Below are 26054 nucleotides of genomic sequence, written 5' to 3' on the forward strand. Positions count from 1 at the left end.
TTTGACTCTGAGTGTGCCATGACCTTTCATGACCTCAAGGAGCACCACAATAGAACTAATTCTGAACATTATACCAGATATTGGTTGGAATGAGATTCTAAATTCCTGCTGTTTGTTTTCAGCTGTGCATACAAACTGGAGAAAGTTATGAAAAATTGGAAGACTTTTTCAATATTTTCTAAGTGAAGTGTTGCATTTTAAAACAACAATCAGAGATTAAGTATAATCTAACTTTATTTTAACTGTTACAGCCTTAATTTTGGATTGACTTGAATTACAGCAGTTTTCTTTTTCAGTTTTTCACCTCAAAAATTGAAAAGATTTATTTATTGCATAGATCTAACTCTGATGTCACTGTGAAGAACCCAGCAGCATTAACTAGGTTTTCAGATAGTGTCAGAACATCACCAAGTGTAACTCAGCACATTGCTGCTGTCGTAACTGGATTTCCACGAGATGTCTCCTCAAACTTGATACCCTTAAATGGGGTAGCTAGATTAGTTTTAGTTGAGGTGCCACTCGGGGTTCTTGTCCTGAGGTATCCTATGATAAACTACATTCAGTCAACTAAGAAAATGTTCATCTGACCACAGCTGCAGGGGCGGAGATACAAGTGAGAAGAGGTTCTGGCACAGTTCTTCAGCTGCTAGTAACCTGAGATAGCAGCAAGCAGTTTAATCTGGGAGGGTGACAAGAAAAAAGACCTCTGAGAGTTGCAATATCTAAGCAGAAATTTCTCTCAAAAGCAAGGATAAACCTGTGAAAATACAATTGAAAGTATTACTGTTCTCTTAAGAAACATCATATCAAGATGACATATCTAAGTATAAATGTACTTATTATTGTTCTATTGACCTGTAAGGGTATTTGCAGTATGATTGCCTGATATGAAATTATATAATCTTTATGCTAAGATTATAACGCAATTGATAAGCATGTTGTTACCATCTTTTTTATTCCCATGAGATACGTGCAGCACAACAGAACATTGGATGTGCATCTTGATTAAAGTATTATAAAATGTAACTGAAAATATTACTTTATTGAAAGACTATGGATGGAAATAATTGGCTGTAGAAACAATTGTGGAATGCATCTTTCAAAGTATGCATCATATGAGTTCTGAGAAATGGATTCCCGTTTGTGTGGTGGCAAATAAACATATTTTTTAAAATAAATTAGCTCATCTGTGTTTGTGCCAGGTGAGACAGTGAGAAGTGAGAATGTTGTTTTTTCTTCAAATTAGAAGTTTACTTTGGTTACACCATTGACTGCCACTTTGTAGAATACAGAGAAGGTCCTGCTTCTGCAGCATTGAACACACTTGAGATACTTCTTGAGTCTGTCAGTGTATTGACAGCTGAGTTTAGACACTGGACATACCCAGCAAGCAGGTGCTTGTGGTAGGACCTCTTACCACAAGCAGTGAGACCTCTCCAGTATTTGGTAGCTGTCTTTCTGTGGAAGATGAAGAACCAAGTTTAGTCTTTCCCAGGCCTGAAAGAATTCCAAGATTTTTTGCCGTGTTAATATTTCTCACACTTTCCCTCTTTGACCCAAGGTTTTTATTCTCTATCATTCTAGAGATGGAGGCTATGAAACTTCTCCTCCTCTTGGAAAATACTGTGGTACAGACCTGCCTCCTGTTATAATCTCTCATGGTAACAAGCTGTGGATAAAGTTTGTAAGTGACATATTTGGCACAAGACAGGGATTTTCAGCAGAGTGGGATGGCACATCAGCAGGTAAAATGAGTATATCAAGTATAAAGCCATTTTGCACATCTCATTGATCTTTCTTTTTATTTTTTTATTTCTCACATTTTCCCCACATCTTTTCTGCTTCTCATCTCATAAAATCTCTCTGCTAATTATATAGCGGCATATCGTCAGGTTGTTTAGATCAAGAACTTAACTTTCTTGATGTATGGGCTTTGTTTTTCTCCATGAGAAGGATATACTATTCCCTAGATTTAATATAGCATCAGCTTTCACTGGTGTTTGGGAAAGTAGTGGTAAGCAAGAATTTAATGAACAGGTTTTTATTTGGAAAGTAACTATCAAACAGGAGCAGTCTATAAATTAGATGGTTAATATTTCTAGGTGCTACTGGCTCCCTTCCACTTACTGTTGTCTTAATGCAGATTTTTGGTTTATCACTCAAGACATTCAGAACACGTGAAAGAATTCAATATTGTGAATCTCACACATCACCTCTAATTCTCCACTGCTTTTGATGTTAAATGTTGGTTTGGTTTCTTTGTCATTATCAGGTTGTGGTGGGACTTTGATGACAGCTTCTGGCATCTTCATGTCTCCCAACTACCCTATGCCATATTATCACAATTCAGAGTGCTACTGGTTGCTCAGAGGAAATCGAGGAACCCCGTTTGAAATCCAGTTTGAACAGTTCCATCTAGAGTACCACCCAAAGTGCAACTTTGATTACCTTGCGGTATGTACCCCATGACCCTTTGCTCCACAGGAGGCAGCTAAGTATGATGAATGCAGAGGCAAAGAAAAACACATGGCTTTGGTCTTTAAATGTTCATATGTGAACAGACCCAGAACAGGAAAGCTCCATGCTACCTTCATACTTGGTGCTCAGGGACATGGTTTAGTGGGTGACATTGGTGGTAGGGGGATGGTTGGACCAGCTGATCTTGAAGGTCTTTTCCAACCTTAATGGTTCTATGATTCTGTGGTTCCATGTCACAGAGCAGCAAGAGGAAAGGCAGTGGTGTCTGTAGTTGCGCAAAGTAAGAAAGGCATTTATGTCTAGATGGGCCACTGAAACAAGAATATGCCTACATCTATTAAATTCACTGTGTTTTGGACCAAGGACTAAGTATGGTCTCCTAGCAAATTACAAGGAAAATGGCACAATAGTGTCAATAACCCTATAGTTAATCCCAAATTCCATATTCAAATTGTTGGTAAATTATTTGAATATTTTTATTAGAATTGAAATGGAGCAGTTTTTTCCTATCAGTGAGTAAGCCCCCCCAAACCCACCAGTATTTGATTATTGGCTTCCTGTTTTTCCACTGATTTGCTTGTTTCTGAAATGCCTGTGAGGCTTCCTTTGAGCAAAAAATAGAATTTAACCTCTCTTGTACCCAGAAACAATTCCCTAAGCAGACATTTGGAAGGGGAAATTACTTGGATTTGTAGTGCTACCAGCTTTAGTAAATTCAATAGTCAGCATTGTGCTGTCAAAGTTGAAACAGTTCTAGTTCCTCAAATTCTGTAGCAACCAGCAGAATCACCAAAATTATATTTTATGGGGGAACTAACACACTTTTCTGCCTGCTTCTAAAATCTCTACCCTTTTCTCTCTCTCCCTCTCTCTCTTTTTCCATTAAGGTATATGATGGCAACAGCAGCAATGCTAAACAGCTAGGTAAATTTTGTGGGAATCAGATACCACAACTCATCCGTTCAAGTGGAGACAGTGTGTACATAAAACTAAGGACAGATAGCAGTCTGCGAGGTGGAGGTTTTTTAGCTAAATACAAACAAGGTAAGTAAGCAAAACAAGATAAGAACATGTTTCTATAGTTCAGCTTGGTCCTGAAACTGTCTCGCAGTCCATGATCTTATTTATTCATGAACAGAGAACAAAGCGTGGAGCATATCACTGACCTAGATTCTTTAGTCTGCTCCAGTCACAAGACACAGAGAACTAAAAATTAACTACCCATGTACCCGTCACAGAGATAATCTCTTCCCTAGAAGAAAGCTGGTGAGGTGGCCCTACTGCTATTACTTGTATCAGTGGTACTTTCCACTCCAGAGTTACTCAGAATACCAAGTGTTGGAAGTCCCTAACAGGGTAGATTGGACTGTTCTTTCTCATCTGTTTACACAGTCTCATGACCTTCTAATAGAGAAGGCAGATAGAAAATAGGCTTCTATGCCCTTCTAGCTGCTGTGAGGTAGGATGGCAAAGGATAAAGGTGTTACCTTCAGCCCTCGTGGATTATTGTGGGTGCTTGGGTTCATTTAGCCTACCTGGAACACTTCAAAGAGTTTCATTTTTTATATTTTGTGGTAAGGGTCACAATTTTCTTGCACACATTTTTATGTACAATTGTTCTACCCCACAAATATTGGAATATTAACATTTGGCAAAACAAACAAACAAAATACAAGAAGATACGTGAAGAATTAAAGTTTTCTGTTCCCAGTCATAACCTTGGATATTGTCCCAGTGTTTTCTTTTCTCCTTATATGTTCTATTGTATAGTTAGATACTATCGGAAGATACAGAATTTCACCACACACACGTGAACTATAGGTATCTTTGGGTACTCTAAATATGACATGCCCAACTGATAGAGATAGCTTTAGATTTTTAGACATTAAGTTGCCTTACATTTGACAATAGTAAATGCATTCAAACACAAAACAAAACAAGCAAACAAAAAAAAACAACAAAGCTATTCGTCACATGGCACACACTGTAATTAGAAGGGTGAAGGAGCGTTGGCTCCCTAATTACTTAAAGATACAACAGATTAATCTACCATGTAATTTTCAGACTGCAAAATCAAGACAATATATTGGAATAGGGTTCTTTCTCCCCCTTCCATTAATTAAATAGAAAGCACTTAGAAAACATTCAGATGTAGAACCTGAGGTATCAGATAATGTATGAGCTACACTTTACATTCATATTTAATTCCTGAAATTCCACATGCACCAAAGAAAGCTTTCAGTAGCTTGCCCAAAAGCTAAAATTATGTAGGAAGTAGTGGTGTAAAATAAGGATGTTTAGATGCCAGATGCATTTATGTGGACATGAAAGAAAGGCAATGATGAATTGGAAAACATTGCAAAGGAAAACATCGTATCAAATTAACATTCAAAGGCACCTTTGTGCCTGATAAGTTTCTAATAAAATCCCGATGGCAGGGGGTAGCAGCTTTTGCCCATTTTGCATTCTTCAGAATCCATTTCATGCTCTTCATCCTGTCCTTTCAAACAGTTATATGCTTCAGTGTAGCTTTGCAGAAAAGCCCCACTTCACCAGACCCTGACCCTGACCCTCAGCTGTATTCTGGGCATTTTGAACTCCTAAAAACACAGACCTTGCTGCTCTGTAAATCATTTGGAAAGAATCCAAAAAATGTGCAGGAGGTAGGTGTATTATTCCTTTTGACAGACAATAGAAGATTTTTGCAAGTGAATCTCAGCTATTTCTGTTGTTCAAACACTGCAGATTTGCTGTGCAAAGCAAGCGTCTTGTCCTGCTCCATTCCTCCTGCCCACATCTTGTCTGTGCATCACACTGGTCTGCTCCTGACAGACACTGTACACTGTCTCCAGAGAAGGAATCACCCATATTGACATCTTCTGTCTTTAGTGAAAGACAGATTCAGGAAAATGAGACTCACTGACATAATGCCGTAGTTGTCATTTCACTCTTTGTCTGGTTTAGATTATTTTTAATTTTCTTTGTCTTTCAAGGAAAGCTCTCATTATTCCAGGTGAGTGTCCAGTACTTCTGCTAGGCTGTTATTATATGAATCAACATTAAAATCATGGCTCCTTTTTAAAGAATATTGTGCTCACTTCCAATTCCTGGAGCTAGGAAACACTACAGTTTCCATTTGTTGTTTTAGCCAAGGATTATTTTCTTCTAGTTTGCTGAAATAAACCACTTTAATCCACTAGGCAATCTTTGTTGAGCACCCTCCCCCAGAATTGTTTCAAAATGATGGAGCAAATTATTAACTATTATTAGTTAAGAAAAAATAAATAGAAGAAAACGTGTTTCAGGAATAACCATGTGTTTAAAACTGAAAAAAATAGCCAAAAAAAAAAAAATCTATACCACAATATAAAAACTGGCTGATAAGTCTGCAAGTGCTGGAAAAGAAGACCGTAATAGAACTGATTCAAGTTTGGAAAGTCTAGTTGTTGATTTTTTTTTTTTTTTTCACAAAACATGCAATAGGTCACAATTCTGTTTCTGCCTGGTTTCTTTTCTTTAATCTGTGGATAAAAATATTTTTCTCCTCATAATGGTACCCATAATTTCAATTAGTATTTTTGAGATACTGAGTTAAAAAACACTGCACAGATATAATTTATCACCTCTTTTTCAGTTTGCCACGAAGTACTGACTGTTAACCGTAGCCATGGCATATTGGAAAGTTTAAATTATCCAAATAATTACCCCTTAAGTGAGCACTGCAACTGGACCATTCAAGCAACAATGGGGAACACGCTCAACTATAGCTTCACAGCCTTTGATTTAGAAGATGGATCTGACTGTGACTTTGACTACTTGAAGGTATGTACCCAGGTTTTAGAAACAAGAACTACCAGGTCTTCTCCAATAAAGAAAAACAATGAGGATGCAGAAGACCAGGGGTAAATTTATCTTATCTAAATTTAGCCATCAAAAGCTGTATATTTAGTCCAAATATATTTTCCCTATTTCCTCTGTGGTCAGTAGGGAGTTAAGCACTGCCAGAGACCAGTTCATCCTACCTTAAGACAGGTGTCTGCAGCAGGGAGGACGCAGGTGCCTTGATTTGCTACAGAGAGTCTAGATACCAACTTAGATTAGATGCACTGTTTTTTACGGCTGAAGCGAGATGACGTTCCAGTGTCATGTACAGAAGCGGAAGAAATTCTGAGATTAGTAATGATTACTAAAACACAGTGGACCCAATTATTTTCTTCTCGGTTTCATCTGAAAAGCAATGGGGAATGTTCAAAAGCTTTAAAATGTTTTAATTCTACAATTTTTAATAGAAGGTTGCTGTGTCTCTTGATTACATTAACCTACTCGTCATAATTAACCTAATTCTTTAAAGGGACTGAAAGAAATTGAATTTATTCACAAAAGAGATTTTTTTTAGCTAAACGAAACAATCCAGTCAATATAAAGACAAATATCTTCTTATTTCAATTTGTCAAAAAATCTATTTCTAGGACAACTGAAGATGTATTTTCTCTCAGTTTTGTACTTCGTACTATGCGAAGTAGACTGCAGTCATGATCACTGCTATACTGAGTGTTATAATCTTCTGCTTACAATTTCAGTCTTTTGCTGAACCAATCCATCCTTCACATCTCACCCTTGTACAGGATGCCAGCACACAGCCCCTGTGCTCTACTTAGGTTTTGCACAAGAGGAATTGAAATTTAGAGACATATTAGAGAAGGCTACTTACAGCCAAGAAGAGGGCTAAGGAACAGTGCCCACATTTATTGGGATGCTTACTTACAGTGGGCTCTTGCAGAGAGTCAAGCAACAGGCCTGGCGTTGGGCTAACGTACTCCCTCTAGACGTCCTCCCTCACTCCCCCTAACTCCTTATTATGCCATCTTTCAGAGCTCAAAAATTGGTAATAAACTGGCAAAAAGTGGAGTTTTTTCCAAATTTATTCTGTTATCGGCCAGGAGTGGAAAGAAATAATAGACATGCAAATAAAATAAACAAGGGAGCACTGTATTGAGAGCTAGCAGAAGTTGCTTAAAACCTCGTTCATTTTTTGTGAGGAGGCCGAAAAGGAAATACTGGAGCCAAATGGAGAGGCCAGTGCTAGTCTCCAGATGCCTAAGCCCTTGATCAGTGAAAGGCGGGAGCCCTGCACACAGTAGTCAGCCAGTGAAGAGCAACAAACTTGCCAGAAAACGCTATTCTAGACATAGCTCAAGGCTGGAGAAATAGTGCCAGAGGCAAGGACCTGATCCAAAGCACTTAAAGAACAGAAATAAAACACATTAGAGGGAGGGAGGAGATGGGGAGCAGAAAAGTAAGTGCACTCTTTGTTTTAACAATGTTTCATTGCTTCCAAGCAAAGAAAACACAGACTGAAAGAAGTATAAAGAGCAAAATGCAAGGGAAAAACAGAGTCATGGAAGTGTGTTAAGGAGGCTTTAATTTGCAATTCATGTCACATTACTTGAAGAAGTCTTTCTCCAAATGCCATTAAGAAATACCACTTGGAAAAAGATGTTCTTATTTGGTTGTTGCATGCTGCACAAATATGTGCCATAGTGTAAAAAAAGAGAACAAGGTTGAACCAGCCAGGGAGCTGACTAGCATTTGCTCTCACCCTGTGTCTTGTGAAAGGGAGCACATTGGCAAGGCTGTGAAGTGCTCTGTGGTGTAGGGGAAAGGGGGAATCATCTGGAACAAGTCTGTGGTTCACTTTCTAAGCAGTCTGCAGATATTTGGGACTTCTCTGTATGAAATCCATGTGGAATCTGACTCCACTGCAAACTGGAAAAAGGGTTAATATAAAAAAAGGCTCAAAGACTCATAGCTGTTCAGCTGACGTAAAATTACTTTTCTGCCACATGCTAGTTTTGAGATTTGTTTATTGCAAAGAGGCCTAAAAGGGGAAAGCTCTGATGCCGTGGCTGACTATAAGACTGGGAAAACAGAGGTATAATCCTGTTCACTGCAGTCCAAGCGGGTGGTGCACGGACCATGTGCCAGAGCTCTTCACCATTTTCTTAGAGAAAATTGGAAGCTGCTGCTCACGCTGTTTCCATATTGCTCCGCTCACAGCACTGAGTGGCCACTGGTGCTGATCAGATGTTCTCTTCCCCCAGGTTCTTTCAGGTACCCCTTTTCCCACCTTCTTGGGGCTTGGTGACAGCTTCAACCTCAGCCCCTTGCAGCAGGCAGCAACACCATGCCTGTTTCTTAGCTCTGTGACTGCCCCAACAGCAGCAGCCTGGTGATCTGTGGCAGCTAGCAGAGGGCTGGTTTGGTGGCAATATTTGCTAATACTTGATGGGAGGCTGAGGATGGGAAGGATGAGGGCTAGCTGTTAGGTTGGATTAAGTGATGATCACAGTTGTGGTGGCAGAGGAATGAAGGGAAAGAGATGAGTGATCCAGAAAGACAAGATAAAATGCTGCAGAGGTGTTGTGGCAGAGAGCTGAACAGAATACAATCAAGAAACGGCAGTTGCAAAATAAAATGATGAGCAAAGCTGCTTTTAAGACAGCGGGAGAAATAGATTTAATGAATATTTTTATGACATCGTTAGTGTGTTAAACTAGAACTCTGTTTTTTTTTTGAAAATCTTTCTGATTTCTGAAGGAGAAAATTATGGTGGTTGGTAGGGTGGGGAGAGCTAGAGTGGGAAGGCTGCATTCCTGGTACTGCTGCCCCTGGCCCAGACACTGCGGTTTTGGTCCCAATCTCCATAATGGAAAAGGGCCTGTTCTTCAGCTTCGTGTTTAATTATAGCCTACACTTCTGACCCAAAACCACATGCAGTATATGTGAAGAGCATTTTGCCTCCTGACTAATTCAGTCTGAGACACACAGAAGACATTCATTTGCTGTTTGCTCCCTGGCTTAATCCCTATATGAGTCAGAAATTAAATATGAATAATGACAAAACCAAAAGGTCCTCCACACAGGTATTCCTAGTGGTTGGCTATTACCAAAGATATTATCATCACTTAGAGCAAATAACGGTTTCAAATAAAAGTTGAGGAACGAGATAGTCGGGTGTCCAAAGGGTACAGGCAAGTGCAAGTGCAGTGCACGGCTATCTCGGACTGAAATCCAGTCACAGCTGTGCAATGAGAAATCAGCCATGTGTTGCATTACCTATTTCCTTTTCTCCTTTGATCATGGGATGCTTGTTGTGAGCCAGAACAGCTGCTGGCTGGCATTACTCATGGTGAGCAGCGGTCGCTCTCGGCAGGGAGCCTTGAGTGACTCTGACTCGGCCTGGCCTGGGCAGGGCCTGCATCTCCACTGCTGCAGCACTTAAAAGGATTTATACCTGTGCCAGGCAGGAAGGAAGAAGCCTTGCTCTTCTGATTTGGTGGTGATTTTCTGCCCTTGTGCTTAGGTGCCAGAAATCGAGAAGGGACAGTGTTGGAGGGAGGCAAACCTGCAGATTTTTCTAGTGGCGGCCTCCAGCACGAATCTGATGTGAGCACTTCAGCAAACGCTCAGTGTGCCGCGTATCGGCCTGTCAGATGATGTTGGCACATTGCTGGTAATGCTCACAGGATGCCTGACATTTCGCAGGGAGTTTTACAGTGAAATTTCAAGAATATAAGATGAATTGCTTGTGACAAAGACTTTTACAGAAGTGGCAATGATAAGATACACGGCATACCAAAGAGCAGACTGTTTCCTTGTGATGCTGGACTAACCGTAATTAGATTGGAAGCTCTTTAAATTATATTGCATGCTGTGGCTTGGCCTAATAACCTAACATTAGTATTTCTAGAGGAGTCATCAGCCTGTAGACAGTGAGATATTGCAGACAATGACATGGAAATGTCATTCCTTCCTCTACACTCACCAGGTTATTAGCTGAACAAGCATATATTTAACCCCCATCTATAATGATGAATTACCTTCTTATTTAGTATGACAGAACATAATCTCCACAGAAGCAAGGGTATTTTGTAAGTGAGGAGAATGTAATGTTACTGCCTGAAGATCAGTCTTGCAGTAGGATTGAAGTTTACTCCTCTCTTATCTAAGAAAAATATTATTTGAAAACCACTAATCTTCCTGTCCTGCAGTTAAAAACTTCCTCTATATTCTTCTGTTCACAAAGTATAACCTTCCGTGGAAGTCCAGTCTGTTTAGCATTTGCTTTTATAAACACAGGGAAGGCCTTGCCCAGCCTTTTGCAAGATGCCACCAGCCTGATAAGCAGATAGTAAAATGTCATGTGGCAAGGCAAGATTCGGAGCTCTCTAAACCTCACGCCCTTTGACCTGTGCAGCATGTTAGTCTAGTGGCAAGGATGGAATTACCATTAACCCAATGGTATTACCAATGGTATTACCACTGGGTTAATGTAAAAGCACATCTTATCAGGACAACTGTCTGGCTGATAACCACAGTGGCCTTTCACCACAGTGGCTGCAAGGCAGGACTTTATTCCTCTTTGGAATAAAGCACTTCCTTCCTTGCTTACTGCCAGTGTCTAGAGTCTTTCAGTGATTAGGCTTAGGTGGTTAAAATACCACTGCATCCTTTATATATAGATGTTATCAAATCAGTACAGTAATTAATATGACATCTGCTCCTGAGAACTGTTTCATTTCCTTCTGGTAGTAACAGGATATGTCCTTTTTTTTTTTCTTCTTCTTTTTTTTTTTTTTTTTTAAACCACTGCAGCATTCCAGGGATGTGCCATAACATCCTTTTTCTCCATCTGTGAATAATGCATTAGATAATTGTTTCTTGCACTCAGCTGGTCATCCTCTTTTTTTTTATTAGCTTCTCATAGGGGAAAGGAAGCTTATCCCGTTTCTAGTTTTGCTCTCTTCTGTACTTGTAATTAGTAAATATACTTAAACTATATAAGGAGATTAACATTATGACATTTTATTTATTACTGTGCCTTTTTAAAGTGTTCCAGGAATTCTCCAGGCACAGAGAATGGCTTTGCTTATGGCCATGCATTGATTTACAAAATGTCACTGGTAGTACATCACCCTGGGGAACCAGACGATATATTAAATATACCCATCCAGGTTCTGCCCACAGACATCAAATTACAGCCTGCTGGCCAGGCAGCAGTGGTATCCATTAATGCAAGCTGGCAGCACGCCAGCCCATCCCTGAATTCCTTCAGGGATTTATGGGCCTCCACGAGAAGTTCTTCAGTGTAAGACTGTAAGGATAAAAGTGACAACTCTCCTCGGGTCTCTGTGGCAGGCCTCACCATTTGTATACAGGGAGATCTCAGCTCTTGCACTGATTTTCACAGAGAGATCTGGGTAATCAGGAAAAGGAGCATGTCAGGCTAAAAAGCTGTTCACCCTACACAAGACTGGCTCAGGGCTCAGAAAGATTTTTCTGTTTTCCCATTTGCCTGCATTGCCACAATTGAAGTACATTTTGGCTTTACTTTTCAAAAGGTTACTTAGAAGCAGACTTTAGAAATGCACATAGAAAAAAAACAAAACACATCAAGACTGCTAAATTTGTCAGTGGTGAAATGGTTGCATGATGCTTACAGAAACCTCAGATGACAAGAAGCACGAGTGGCACAGGAAGGCAGCAGAAACTCTGCTCTGGGACTTACAAAATGAGTCAGAGCTTCATGGACATTTTCTTGTCTACGCCCTGCCAGCTCAGAGCAATGTGACTTTGCCTGTACCTTCAGGAAAAAGCACTGTACAATAAAGTGACTGTAAAATACTAGCACATGTAGCTGATAGTAGCGTGCATGCCCCTTGCTGGAGAAATAGCATTTGTGACTCATTTAATAATGCTGGATTCTTCTCTCCTGAGTTCATCCCATTCTCCACATTTTTCTGGAAAGCCTGGCCAGAGTGTAAGACCATCTGTGCAATGAAGCGGCTCATCCCAGTCAGTGCAGGCATCACAATATGAAGTTACACGGCGTCAGGAGAAAGCCCTCCTGACCTGGTCAAAGCTTCCCCTCATCAAAGGGAAGCCCACAGAAAAGCCAGAGAAAACCATACCAGACTTTGAGGAAGGTCTTGTTCATCTTCTTCCTGCTGTTCCCATGAGCTGGCAATTTTGTTTTCCTGAAAGCATAATGGACAGGAACATTCCACCCCCCCCCCGCCCCCCCTTTTTTTTTTTTTTATTTTTCCAAGACCCAGCCGCACCTCTCCTCCATTGCTACAGTTACATGTGGTGCAAATTTTCTCAAATGGTGAGATTCCCAGGGAGGATCCTGTCCCCGTTGGCCTCTGACAACATCAGTGTGATGATGTTGCTTGTGCTGGCAGTTTGATTGACCCAGGCTGGCGAAGCACTTGAGGAGCAGCACAGAGCCATGCACAGAAGTCAGCAGCACTGCAAACTGCTCAAACCCGCCTGGGCTTCTCAGTGTGTCCTCACCTTCTCCATTTCCCCCAGTTGCTGTGTTCCCAGGCCCAGCCCCATCTCTTTGTAAGCTGCTTCTCCCACTGTGGCAGCTTTCTGCTGTTACATCATTTGCAGAAATAAGTCTTTCTTAGAAAGTTGGGAATAAGCAGATTTGTCTGCAGTTAGAAGTTCTGGTTGTTTTCTTTGAGGAAGTAGTAAACAGTACTGTAAGAGATGGAAACTTCTTTTTAAAACGTCACTGCAGTTCGATGTGGAATTTAACTTTGCTTGGAATTTTCAAAGGGTTTTCCCAGGGAAGTGGTCACGGCTCCAAGCCTGCATTTGGACGATGCTTTCAGACACATGGTCTGATTTTTTGGGTGGTCCTTTGGGGACCCAGGAGTTGGACTTGATGATCTTTGTGGGTCCCTTCCAATTCGGGATATTCTCTGATTCTATGAGTATTTCAGGCTCGGGTTATAAGACAAAACATAGATTCGGATACAACTCTTACTATTATAAAACTAGACATTTATACATTTCCATATGTTAGATACATCACAAAGAGATTAACTGGTATACCTATATGTCCAGTGACCGACGATAAACTCTATTGTACTATGGAAGAAAATGGCTAATTAGTGAAGGAAGTGTCTTTGTGTGGAGGCAAGGAAGTTGCCTACAGTGGTCAGAGCAAGGAGCTTTATCAAGGGTCATCTAGGTCATAAACATATGTAAATAATAATGGGGCTGCAGTTAGATGATCTTTAAGGTCCCTTCCAAAACAAGCCATTCTACGATTCTAAAGCATTATTTTATAGAGAGTTTATACAGGGAGGGCTTTTATCAGCTGGTACCTTCAAACACTTTTCATCTTGCAAACACAAACATAACCTTATGTCATTCTCCTGATTGTGCAGAGATAAAAATAACAAGGCTTCACGGTAAATCACTGGAAATCTTAAGCTGCCTTTGTTTCTGTGAAAGCTATGTTGCTGTGGTGCTAAGCTAGAGCAATGTGCCACATCCTGCAGCTTCACTTTGTTTCTTTTCTCTGGCTGATGGACCTGCAGGTTCTTAAGCTTGCACTCTATTTCTCCTCAAAGGAAATGTACTGCTTGGAAATTGATTATTTTTACCTGTGTTAATTCTCGCTTTAACAATTATTGGTGATTTCTTTTTGTAGTGCATTCTGGTAGTTGGATGACGATTATATTATCTGTTTTTTGCACCATTTCATTTTCTGGTAACAGATTTGTTGCGATGTCATCACAACTTCCTTCTCAAAAACTTACCCCTTCAGGAAGAGCTGCTACCTGTAACCACTGCCTCTAGTGTTTAGATCAGTCAAAACAATCCTATATCAGGTTTCACACTTCTAAGAGGAAAGGGATACTTGTTTGTGTCAGAATAGCTCTGCGAGGATGTCTCTAGAGGCTCCGGTGATGCGCGGGACACTTGTCATGGTGATCTGATCCAAGGTGCAATCTCCTTTCCTGAATTCTGCAGACAGCCCAGACCTGTTGTGGTGTTGTTTTCAGACTACAAACAATGTGTATCAAGACTCAAATTGAGAGAATAATTGATGTAATTATTCATAATTATACCATGAACGAATGCCATCTGATAATAGAATAATTGATGATAGATAATAGAATTATCTGCTCATAACAGAATTACTGGCAATGAAAATGAGAACTCTGAATGATCTCCTCTAAAAATGAGGGGGATCAGTATTCCTAGGATGGCTTATCCCCTCGCAGGAAACTGAAAGCTTGCCTTTGATGAGTCCATCATCTCCGAATCAAAACTACGGCTTCTGCCTAACAAATGTTTGTAAGCAGCTTTTTTTTTCCAGAGCAGATTAGGCTAGTTTTCCTTTATAATAATTTTTCTGATGAAAAAATATCCCTTTTCACAGAAATAAAACTATCCAAGAGAAATTTAAAGTTTTGCCCTAAGAAAAATCAGCTTCCTGGTAGGAGAACTGAACAGATGGAGCCCCGCTACCTGTCTGGAAGGTTCCTGCCAGGCTCACTTTGCAAGAGGAAATAGGCTTGACGACGCATTCGGCTAGCAAAATATCCCCACTGCAAGTATGCCCAAATGGAGCACATTCGAAGTTTCCTTCCTCCAATTTACTTCTTTCCACCCAGCAGAAACTCCGTTTTCCAGTAAGCTTAGTCACTGAGCCTTTACTCCAGTTCTGGCAATGAGCTCCTCTGCCACAGGTCATGCCGCTTTGCTTTGCTCCTCCAAAGAGCGGTGAACAACCGTGGCCTCCAGATCATCATTACTGGCATTAGTGACACGCTTCCAGGCTGGAGAGTCCAGAAAGCCAAAATCCACTGGCCACTGGTGACCACCGTGTCTCCTCTGGACTGAGCCGAGCCCTTCCTGCAGCCTCGGCTAGCCTGCTGTCACGGCCCCGCTCCAACCTTCAGCAGATGGTTTTCAGCTGCCACCTTGCTGCAGGGCAGTCCCTCAGCCGGATTCATCCCCTAGAGAGCTAGTACCTCCCCTTCGCACTGCTGCGTCAGCCTACGCGCCTTCTCCTGGGCAACCTGATAAGGGGTTTCCCATAGCGATTACTGAACCTATGCCTAATTCATCTGAAGTTACCACATCCCTGGTGCCTGGGTGCAGGCTGATGAAATGGAGCACTCTGGGTGCTGCTGGGCAATTGGTTTCATTAAGGAGGAAGGGAGGCTTTTCTTTTTTGCCATGCTAAGGATCTTAAACTGTGCTGCAGTATCTGTCAATATCATTACAATATCATTGCCCTTGGATTTTATGGTGGAGGCTAAAAGGTCTGAAGAAACAAATCAATTATGGAAGAGTTACCTGCACAGAAAGGGAGCAAGTGTGCTCTTCCCAGTGGTTAGCTGGGAGGGAGCCCAGTGCCCAGGTCCTACAGCCAGTATGCTGCTGGAGTGGCTAGCCTTGCACAGACCAAGGGAGTGCCATGCCTCGTGTTGCCTGGGGAAGGACTTTCCCTCGATTTGCAGCAGTTTCGGATGGCACAGCTGACAAAGCAGGCCCTTAAATGAGAAACACTGCCTCAGAGATCAGAAGAGAAATTGTGGCCCATGAGATGTGCGCTCAGCTTCAGTTTCACTTGCCCGTATTTGTGTGAGAGCAAGATGTGGTTTTAGAAGTTCAGAATGCTTTGTGGAAACACACAGCTGTTCCCTTCGTTTATAAGTGAAAGACAGCTCGAAAAAAAAACCCTCTGTAATTCTAGCAGCGGTGGCTCTGCCTCTCTCAATGAGTTACAGCTGGCCAGGCACTCGAATTTCCTGTGAAACTCCGGCCTGAACCCAGCACCACGGGGCAGCGCCGCATGAAGGGATTGCCATGGTAACCATTATTTGTGTCGTGAAAAACCCACTGGCTGTTTTCAGGGCAAATTACACAGAAATGTGACGCTCGCCGTCTTAGATAAAAATAACACTCCCCCGACGGAAGACTCATGAAGCTTGTTTTTTTTGTTTTGATTTGAAAGTTTCTGGGGATGATTTAGTCCATAGTTCTTTAGAGAGTTTTTCATTTGTAATCACCAAAGCTAACGGCTGATCGTTGAATATGTGTCTCTTTGCCTTTCATTCAGAGCTCAGGTTCATGGTCTCCACATTGATTCATTCTTCCCCATTCACATTTTTCTGGTGTAAGATTTCCATGGCTTGAAGCCACACAAATGAGTCGTATATACCACAAAGCCATCGAAGGAAGTAGCACTATTAAAAAATCTAATTGGATCTGACTTACTTCATTTTGCTGAGCTTAAGCCATAAAAGAATATGTAAAGGTCTCAGCCTGGCTTGAGAGAAGGTCATAACTGTAATGCTGGGCATGGGACAGCTCATCTGTATGTCAGATTAAGCTTTACATTTGAAAAGAATGCAGATGAATGCAAGTTGTTAACATCTAATCTCTATGACAATTTTATATCTGTTACCAAACACATTTGACTGAGGCTTTGCAAGAACTACCAGCAATCAGTCGGCAAGTAGCAACTTTCAGGCTTTTCAGATTTCACCATGGAGTGATGGTTCTCAAGTTCCAATACATTCCTCATGCTCTGGGCATTTCATGGCATTAGAGGTTTGAAAACCAAAAAGATTCAGGGTCACAAGCCATAAAACAGGCCATGGAATATTACCATTCCTGCAATTTGCCCCTAACTTCTGGCTGAACTACGTTCAATTTATTTTTTATTGAAAAAAGACATTCAAACCTGACTGTCAGTTTGAGGACTTGAAACCACTTGAGTAGATTTCTGGGCCCCAACTATGTCTTAAATCAACAACACAGTTTCTGAAAGTTCTGCAAGACCAACATCTTGAACACAAAAGCTGAGGGCTTAATTATTGATTACCATATGTGAGTGCTGGAAAATGTGCAAAAGAAGTAGCTAGCATGGTTAGTCAATATTTACTGTAATACCACACTTCCATACTATCGGCATTCAATGTAGGCGAATTGTTAGTGGAACCAGAGGTTATTTGGAAAAGAGATTTGAGTGGAGAGCAAAGATAAATAAACCTTGGCTGTCTATCTAGAGATCGTAGATTTGATTCTTTGCATGGGGAGAATTTTATGGTGATGGCTTCGGAACAGAGAAAAGTTTTTGTTGAAATTCTGAAAGGAAACATGCCAAAAATTCACAATGAGAATGTTCAGACATGGTTTCTGTGCCAGTAATTTGCTGGGCTGTGTTAGGAAGATGTGCTCTTCTGTGAGACAGAAGATTGGATGAACTGCAGCAAAGTGGTAAAAAAACGTGAGGGTTCCTGTTCTAAACGTTCAGAATCACGGTAACAAAAGAAACAGTAAAGCAACTCATAACTTGACAACAAGTGGCAATCTGATATCATATTCAAATGCAATTTATTTATATTTAATTTTTACCAGGTTTGCAAAATTTATACACCTTTCCCCCTGAATAATGACACTGAGCATTGCAATACTTGGTGAAGAACATAGATGCATATTCAGTGTGATTTACTGGATATGAAAAAAGTGCCGTATCCACTGTCTAGGATGAGAAAAAACCTTTAAACCTGTTTGGAGACAACTGATGTAAAGAGGCTCAAAAGCTCAGGGCACCCACTATGACTCCATGAAAACATGTCTTAAGTGTTTTTATTTGAATTTGAGCATTTGACTAGCTTCAGATTTCAAGATTTAAATGCAGGAATATTTCCTTATCATTTTATTTGTTCCATTTTTTTTAGAGCATTAGTGTTTCAAGAGTAGGATGGAAGAATTCTCTTTTGTGTTTGGGGAACAGAAAGATTTTCAGGCTGGCTACATCTGCCAAAACTCTGACTGTCAAAATACAATCACGTAGAATATGACTTGGAGATAAAAAGTAAAGTATTTCTAGGTGCAAAAGTTCAGAAATCATGACTCCACTTCTCCTCCAAAGTAGGACACAAGCATAAGAACATGACAAAATAAACAAACACGAGAATTTTGCCTTGTGGTTTTGGAGGATTTGTTTTGCTTTTTGTTTTCAGTTTGTCGTCACTACACTGTGAGGCTCTGGTGATGCTGACTCCTTGGTTTAGTCCACCATAAGTTCAGTCAGTCCTGAAATCACCTGAGTGCAGTCTTACAGAAATGAGTAAATAATCTGAATTATCACCAAAGGCTCTGGAGGCACTGAATATGCTAGATGCATGGTAAAATTGGACCTATGACATCCCCTATTTCTTTCTATTTCAGTTTTTTGTTGTGTTTGCCTCTTATCTTCTTCCCCAGCAACCCCTAATACACACCAAAACAGAAACAGCAAGACCTTTCTGCTCTACATGATGTCCAGCCAGGTTTTGAGACATACTGAATTGCATATGGTCATTGTTTCATCCAAACCTTCCCACATTCCCCATGGCTGATATTGCTGCGTCAGGGTGGCAGCGTTGGAGCTTCACTGCTTTCTTCAACATCTTATGCAAAACACTAAGAACTGGGGATCTGCTTTTTACCTACTGGGATATTCTTTGTTTCATTTCAGCTCTATGATGGACCTGATGAACGATCCAGCCTGATAGGCACTTTCTGTGGACAGTCTCTTCCGCTGGCAGGGAGCACCACAGGGACCAGCCTTCATGTGGCATTTTATTCTGATGGACTGAACGCTAGAAGTGGGTTCCAGATGCTGTGGCATGTCAATGGTAAGTTAACCAGGTTTTTCAGGGAAAGCATGTTTTCTTCTTTTCTGTACACATAGTAGAGTCCCAGCTTAGGGCACTCCTGTGTTAGCTAAGTCGAAATAACCCATTAGAGCACTGAAAATATTGCATTTACTCATAATTGCTCCAATACTTTCTCAGTGAATGTTTCTGCACATGCTACACCTTTGACGATTACCTGATCACAGGCTGTAAGCAAAATACCCTTTCATCTAAAGGAATAGGCACAGGATGAGGTGTATCTTCAGAATTTATGTGCTGAAAAGGAGATATACACCGTTAAAGGGGGACTTGGACTTTCTAATAGGAAACACTCAGCTCTCAGTTTGCCTGATTCCTATAGACTTCCTTTTTTATTTTTTTCTCTCTGCAGGCTTCTCTCTAGTTTTCTTTAGTGGCGATTGTTTTCTTGGGCAGTGCGTTCACTTCCAACCTTCCAGCCTCTGCCCCCCTCCTTTCTCTGCATGAAATAACATTGGCCAGGATGTGCTTTGGGTGTTTTTTTTTTCTCTTGTGCTGCATGTCACAAAGAGCATCACAGGCCTCGTTAAATAGGCAAGCATGCATGCCAATTATAAACCAATCTGTTAGTGATTGTACAATGATTGTACACTTCTTAAGTGAGGCTACAAATGCAACTTCTTCACTCTACTTACTTAACAGCAATATTGGACTGCAACAAGATTAAATCATATGCCATTGTACACCCCATGAAAGAGGATTCAACCTTGAAAATAATTAAATAGCCACAGTTGCCCTGTCTGTCTAATCAGTTCACACCATTCAGCTTTGACAGCATTGTAAAGCAGCTGAAATCGGCTGCAGAGGCCCTACTGCGGGTTGCTGAGGTGTATGGCATGCTATACATTGTTTGAATAGGAGCTCCTCTGTGCTACCACGGATTGCTGGCGTTCACGGGCTCCCAAAAGGCTCTCTCTGACTAGACAGTGCTGTTTTGCATTCAGTGGAGGTCAGGGAGCATTTCTGGGCAAAGGAGGGACGTAAGCGGGAGGAGTGAGATGTGTGGCAGAGCCAGCAGGGGAAGTGCTGCAGCACAAAGGTATGTCCTTGTGCTCCGAGGTGATGTCATTCTGGGACCACACAAAAGAAGAAAAAGTGGAGGCTTTTATGCACAGAGCCAGATGACATCAGCTCCATACAGTAGCCATGGTTCTGGGTTAACTTGCTTTTCTAAAGCTCTCAAAGCTTTCCAAGATCTGCCTGCGTGGTAAGCACTCTGTGCTTTCCCTCCAGCTCCCCCTGCCACAATCATTTCCCGGACTCTCCAGCCCTCTCCTACCCCCCCTGCACTCCTTTTCTGCACTGACACATTCACTTCTCTGTCGGCCAGCACTGCCCCTCTGTTTGTTTCTGGGCATGAAACAAAGCCCAGACTGCTAATGTGGGACCATGTCTGAGCAGCAGAGCAGGATGTGTGGGTTCAGATAGGGCTGGCTCCTAGGGAAGTCGTTGCAGGCTCTGCACATCACAGCTGTGACTCCTGACAGCCTGTAATATGAGTGCAAGTTCCTCCAGAGCTGACTGCAGTCATCTTCTTTCTGTATGTTGCAGACATTTCCTTTTTTTCTTGGTTGGTGCACACAAATATGGGTAGCCCTCTTGCCCTTCATGGCTACATTGTCTGGGTGTATACTGCTGCCTTAGACTGGATAAAATTAGGTACGTTGCTGTGGTCCAGGTGCTATGTTCACTTCTGCCTTCTGAAAATCTTTCAATGCACAAAAAAAAAAAAAAAAAAAAGCTTGGTGAAGAAAGTCCCCTACTATTGGGGAATGCAGCAGATGCTGCCTTTGAATTGAGAATTTCGGAGTGAAGTATTCAGGTCCCCTCTTCCCTGAGGGCAAATCCCTATGAGAAACTGAACCTGGGTCTAATAACATCTCACCTGACAAGAAAATAACAAGGCTATATATATTTTCAGAAAGAGATCTTACTTCTACTCAAGTGACAAATGTGTGCTCTGGAGTTCAAGCTCCTGTGAACTATTTCTCAGGCTGTTCATGTGCTCCTCAGCTGGCAGTTGCGAAGCATCTATGAGATGTATATCAACAACATTCACATGCTTTGGTAATCAAAGAGAGCAGCACTTCTGTTTGCCACCATGTGCCTGATACAGTTCACTTCAGACACTCTTTCTGGTAGCTTTGCTAGCAGTTATGAGGTGATCACAGCAAGCCAAAAGCTTACCTCATTGATAACTGACATGAGGAGCCCCTGCAGACGGACATGACACGAATACGAAGTGTTTAGAATTGAAACATTTGCATCTGTTCTTCCCACTTACTAAGCTGCTGCTTTTCAGTTGCTGACGGAAACCCAGTCTTCAGGCTTTCCCAAAGGCATAATGAGTAACTGATCTTGTGGAAATGCTGCTATTTATATTTATAATGTCTTACATAGTTTTAACTTGTAAAGAAAGCTGAAGTGCAAAGAATTCATTTTAAAAGTGGTTTTGATTCTGAAATAACACTGTTCGCCTAAAGGGCTTCCATTGATTAAGCAGGATATAGAATTGATTTAGCCAGAATTGGTAGTGTTTCCTTCTGCAGGCAGGGCCTCAGGAGTCTTGATTCACCACAGGAAAGCTTGACCCTGCAAGGTGCTCATTCCAGTTCTGTTGTTTATTAGGAAGCTTAACACAGGCAAATATATTTGGGGACATATATTGGCCCTTTGAGAATGAACAAACTCTTGCTAACAGGCTGGATGTTGCAAAGATGGCATGCTAGTTGAATGCTGTCCTAAAAAAAATAAAAAAATCAGGAGGCCAAAAGGTCAAAGGTCTCTCAGTGCAAAATTACACCAGTGACAACTGTCACTATCTGAGAAGACATATTTCCTAGACCTGTCACTTACCTTATTAAGCAATGTGTGTGTAGGCACTGGCTGCTTTATATATATATATATAGATCAGTGTTTCATTGGAAGCTTGCTCATCAGGCTGCTTCATTGTCAGTAGAGCTTATAAATTTAATCAGCTCTTCTCAGCATAGTCAAAATTTGCGTCTGCTGTTCTGTTTTCTGTGACACATTAACTCCCCCTTTAAAAAAGAAGCAGAGCACACTGGTGAGAAATGAATAATGTAGCCCTAAAGTATTGCTCTTTTCCTTTGCCATCATCTTCTTTCTGTTAGATTTCCCTAGGGAACCATAACGGATGGACAGGGAGTGGAGAAATCCCACTTAGTGCATGAGAAGAGCAGTTTTCGTTACACTGAGTCCATATTTTCAGAAGATGAAAGCTATTAAAAGACATAAAATAACTAAAGATTGTTTTTCAGTATATTTGCAGGTAAAATGTGAAATAGTTTGTTAGTTCTTCAGGGAAGCATAACAGAAACATGCTGGATTAAGATGCAGAAGCCATTCACTGCAGATATTTGTCAGATATCCATTAGGATTGCTGGAGAGAATATTGCTATTGCACTGCCGGTCAATCAGGGAGCTAAGGCCTAGATTTCCTGAGCCTGAATCCTAACTCTGCGGTCCATTTCTTGTGTAGCCTTGGACAAATCACCATTAGTTCAGTTTTCAAAAATGACTATTCCTTTTCAGTGTCTTTTTGTCACGTTAAGTCTGAGATGCACAGGATCTGATCTTTTAAAGTCCCGAGCAGTTGCTCTGAATTGGGGGTGTACCGGGTTCAGTCGGCTTTTTGTATTGCAGTCTGGCTATTAAAAAACATGTTCTCTGTGAGACATGATGATGAATTAAATTTTGTTCCTTCAGCAGGCTGCTCACCTCCCCCCACTGCCTCCCCTCCCTGACTAATATATAAGAATAAAGACCAAATTTTTCTTACAATGCTTGTTGTTAAACTGTTCAATCAATGCCTGAGAGCTAGAGAAAGGCCTTTTTTTAAACACTGAACACTGGCAGCTGCTACAGGAACTGTGGACATTCAGTATCTTGGAGGATTCAGCTCCTGTTTACATGCCTAAATGCGCCTTTAAGTCCCTGGGTCCCTGTAGTCTACCTTTATCTACTATCCATCTCACTGATATCAGACAGGAACATATAGAAGAAAATACAAGAACTCAGGAGACTGATAAAACAATAATAATGAAAGCTACAGAAGTAATTAACAAATCAGAAAGGAGAAAACAAAACAAACAAACAAAAAAAAACAACAAAAAACCCACACGTTTTCTCAGTTGAATTTTTATTCTCTTGCATAAGGCTTCATCATAAAAAATATCCCACTTGCTCCATTGGATAATATTCTATGAAATAAATCTACTCAAAGTAAAAGATTTCAGAATCAAATCCAAGTCATGCTTCGTGCAAGTATTAGTGTAGTACAGACTCATTCTGTACTCCATTCTCTGTACAGAGACTGTACAGAGACTCACAGGCTCATTCTAAGTGCTCCACACAGCTACAATCAGTTAATGTTTACTGAAATATTTCAGTATGAGCACAACAAATGGAACAACCCTGAAACCTTTCATTTCCCTGACTCTGACTTTACAGGAACAATGTCAACTCACTTTAAGCTTTATGGAAGGGACTTTTCTAACGTGTGGCTAAAACACAGCCATGAATAAATCCGAAAACCTTGCAAATAATAGAGGTTTCCACAGATTACTACTTCTGTATTCATCTATAATTATTTATGAGAATAGGCGTTCTTCTTTGGTTAATGAACACCATCTGCTAACCAGACAGGCAGTAATATGGTAAGACATCTATAAATCATCCCTTGCACAATCTTCAATGACTACTAAGATTTAGGCAGAGAAAAGCAAAAACAACAAATACATGTTTCCTGAGCTTTCTATTTGTTGACTGACGTCCTAGCAACTAACACCAGGTTAGGTAGTTGTTTTAAACATTTTTCAAGGGAATTCCAAGACCTTTACACTTCTAAAACAATATTTCCCCTCCCTGTTTTCTTTTTTCTTTTTTTTTTTTTTTTTCTCAGTTTAACTGCAAGGCAGAAGTTTCCAAAATGACTGCAAAAAGTCTGCAGAAACTGAGCATATGCCATAATGCAGTTCAGCTGCAAGAAACTTTTCTGCAGTACAGCTGTCCATATAGCTGTCCATATACAGCAAGACCATGCATTTCTGTGCTGTGAATTTTTTTTTTAAGATATTCTACTTGGATCAGAATGGTTTCAAATTCACTGTTGTTTCAATGAGACCTGAAGTTATGCAGCAATTTAGAAGTTCTGCCTCCTCATTTTTGTTTATCCCTAAACACCAAATCTTATTTTTTTCCTTTGTTGTCATATACAGCAAAAACTCCATTTATTTTAATCGAAGCAAAATATAATGCGATTTTTGGAAACAATGTAAGCACTGGGAGAAGGTTTGTGTTCATTTAATGGTGATTCCAGCAATGGAATAAGCTTAATTAGCTGAGATGATTACATTATAATTTAAACTTTTCCTATTTCAGCATCTGAGTAAGTAGGCAGGCTACTCTTCTATGAGTTACATTCTAGGTCAAATAAAAACTTATTGCTTTGCTTGCTTAAAAAATAGGAAAAGGATAGGGTACATAAAGCTGTGTGTTTCAAAACACAGGACCGACTTTTCTCCTGCTTTTTCCTCTTAAATGCAAAATCCATGCATATATACACATATATTTATGTGTGTAAATATATATGCATATACATATACATGTATATATTCAGCCTGAACACCATTTAAATGAATGTAATTTCTTTGATATCTTTTCTGATAATTTGAGCTATCAGTCAAGGCAGATTTCAAAGCTTAATACAAGCATTTCAGCAAAGAGAATTTGTCTTCATCGGTAATGCACACATAATATGAAAAATACTTATAGATTAGTTTTCCTTCATTGCTTGTATCTGTAGTGGAATCAAAGAAAGGGATAATGCTACGAGAACTTTGTGGCTAACGAAAACGGGGAAGATATTGAATAAATTAGGGATCAAATTCTAAATTCACTTTTAAAAAATTCAATCTCTGAACTATTCTTGTAAGTATCATGTTAAAATCATCTATATTTTCAAAAAAAAAAAAAAGGCATAACAGAAATGATTCTTATCTCATCCATACAAAAGCCTAAACATAATACAGAGGCTTTTTTCCAGCTGGCCAGAGAGTTCAGGTATTACATTTCTGCTCTGATACAGAGGTTTCTGCTCTCATGTGCAGGTCAGTCAAAATAGTTCACATGTTTGCAAAGAACGGTGGGTCCTTTTTTCAGGTGTTATTCAGCAAATACCTGGGCATAAACTCAAGCAATTTCAGTTTGCAAACAACTAATAAAAGATTGGCAAGATAAGTTCTGCACATTCATTGTAAGAAATGAATCACAGAGATCTGAGCTTTACCTCTGCTTTTCCTTTTATTTAAAGAAAACCTTTCCTGGGAACATTTGTAGTTGGAAGAAAAGAAATGGCACATTAACAACTGTTTGATGTTCTTATTCATGGGCTTCACAAGCCTCATCCAGAGAATATTGATTGAGCTCAGAGAAAATATAAACCACTCTTGGAGAGAGCATGACTAATCTGAACGCTACCTGCAGGGGCTACAGAAAGCTCTGGGCCTCAAACTGCAGCACACAAGCTCTCTGAGCCATTTCGGGTTGAAATTTGAAAAAAAAAAAAAAAAAAAAAAAAAAAAAAAAAAAAAAAAAACCTTTGTGGCTATCAGGAAACTCTTAGTACGAGAAGCTGAGTCATAACTGCCTGTTTAGTTTTAAAATGTTCCCAGCTTTCTTCAGGCTGAGATAAATAGCAACTGGCTTTGTTCTTGCCTGCTGAAACTCCCCTGCCTCCCTGTCCGCACCCCCTCAGGAGCCCAGCCGTGCAGGTCGGCTCGTTGGGAAATCTTTCTGTTTCCCAGGCTGGCAAGGCAGCATTCCCTCCTGCTCTGTCCTCAGCAGCCGTGTCATTCCTGCTGCTGAGGGAAAGAGAGTAGCGCACCCTGCAAATTCACTTGTAGGACTCTCCCCACACGCTTTTTTTTAGTCCCCAGTTTAAAAAAACCACAACAATCTGGTTTCCTTTGAGGAAAATTAAGCCATCTTCTGAAAGCACTGGGGGAAAAAACA

At 40.6% G+C, this 26054-nt stretch overlaps 1 protein-coding gene and 1 long non-coding RNA gene across 2 annotated transcripts in view; one reads left to right on the forward strand and one right to left on the reverse strand.

Annotated features, from left to right (window-relative positions):
- CUBN (cubilin) overlaps nt 1-26054 on the forward strand; it is a 143942-nt gene that overhangs the window by 36035 nt on the left and 81853 nt on the right. Inside the window, exons 25-29 of the mRNA XM_040547129.1 lie at nt 1585-1745; nt 2273-2454; nt 3366-3522; nt 6113-6300; nt 18821-18980. Coding sequence (XP_040403063.1) covers nt 1585-1745; nt 2273-2454; nt 3366-3522; nt 6113-6300; nt 18821-18980 — 848 coding nt within the window. The remainder of the gene's footprint in view (nt 1-1584; nt 1746-2272; nt 2455-3365; nt 3523-6112; nt 6301-18820; nt 18981-26054) is intronic.
- Nucleotides 242-16874, reverse strand: LOC121064902. Its single transcript, XR_005816752.1, has 3 exons — nt 14097-16874; nt 1384-1458; nt 242-757 (listed from the first exon to the last, which is right to left on the reverse strand). It is a non-coding gene; the product is annotated as an uncharacterized LOC121064902 (long non-coding RNA).

Source organism: Cygnus olor, chromosome 2 (genome assembly GCF_009769625.2).
Source record: "Cygnus olor isolate bCygOlo1 chromosome 2, bCygOlo1.pri.v2, whole genome shotgun sequence".
Classification (NCBI taxonomy): Eukaryota; Metazoa; Chordata; class Aves; order Anseriformes; family Anatidae; genus Cygnus; species Cygnus olor.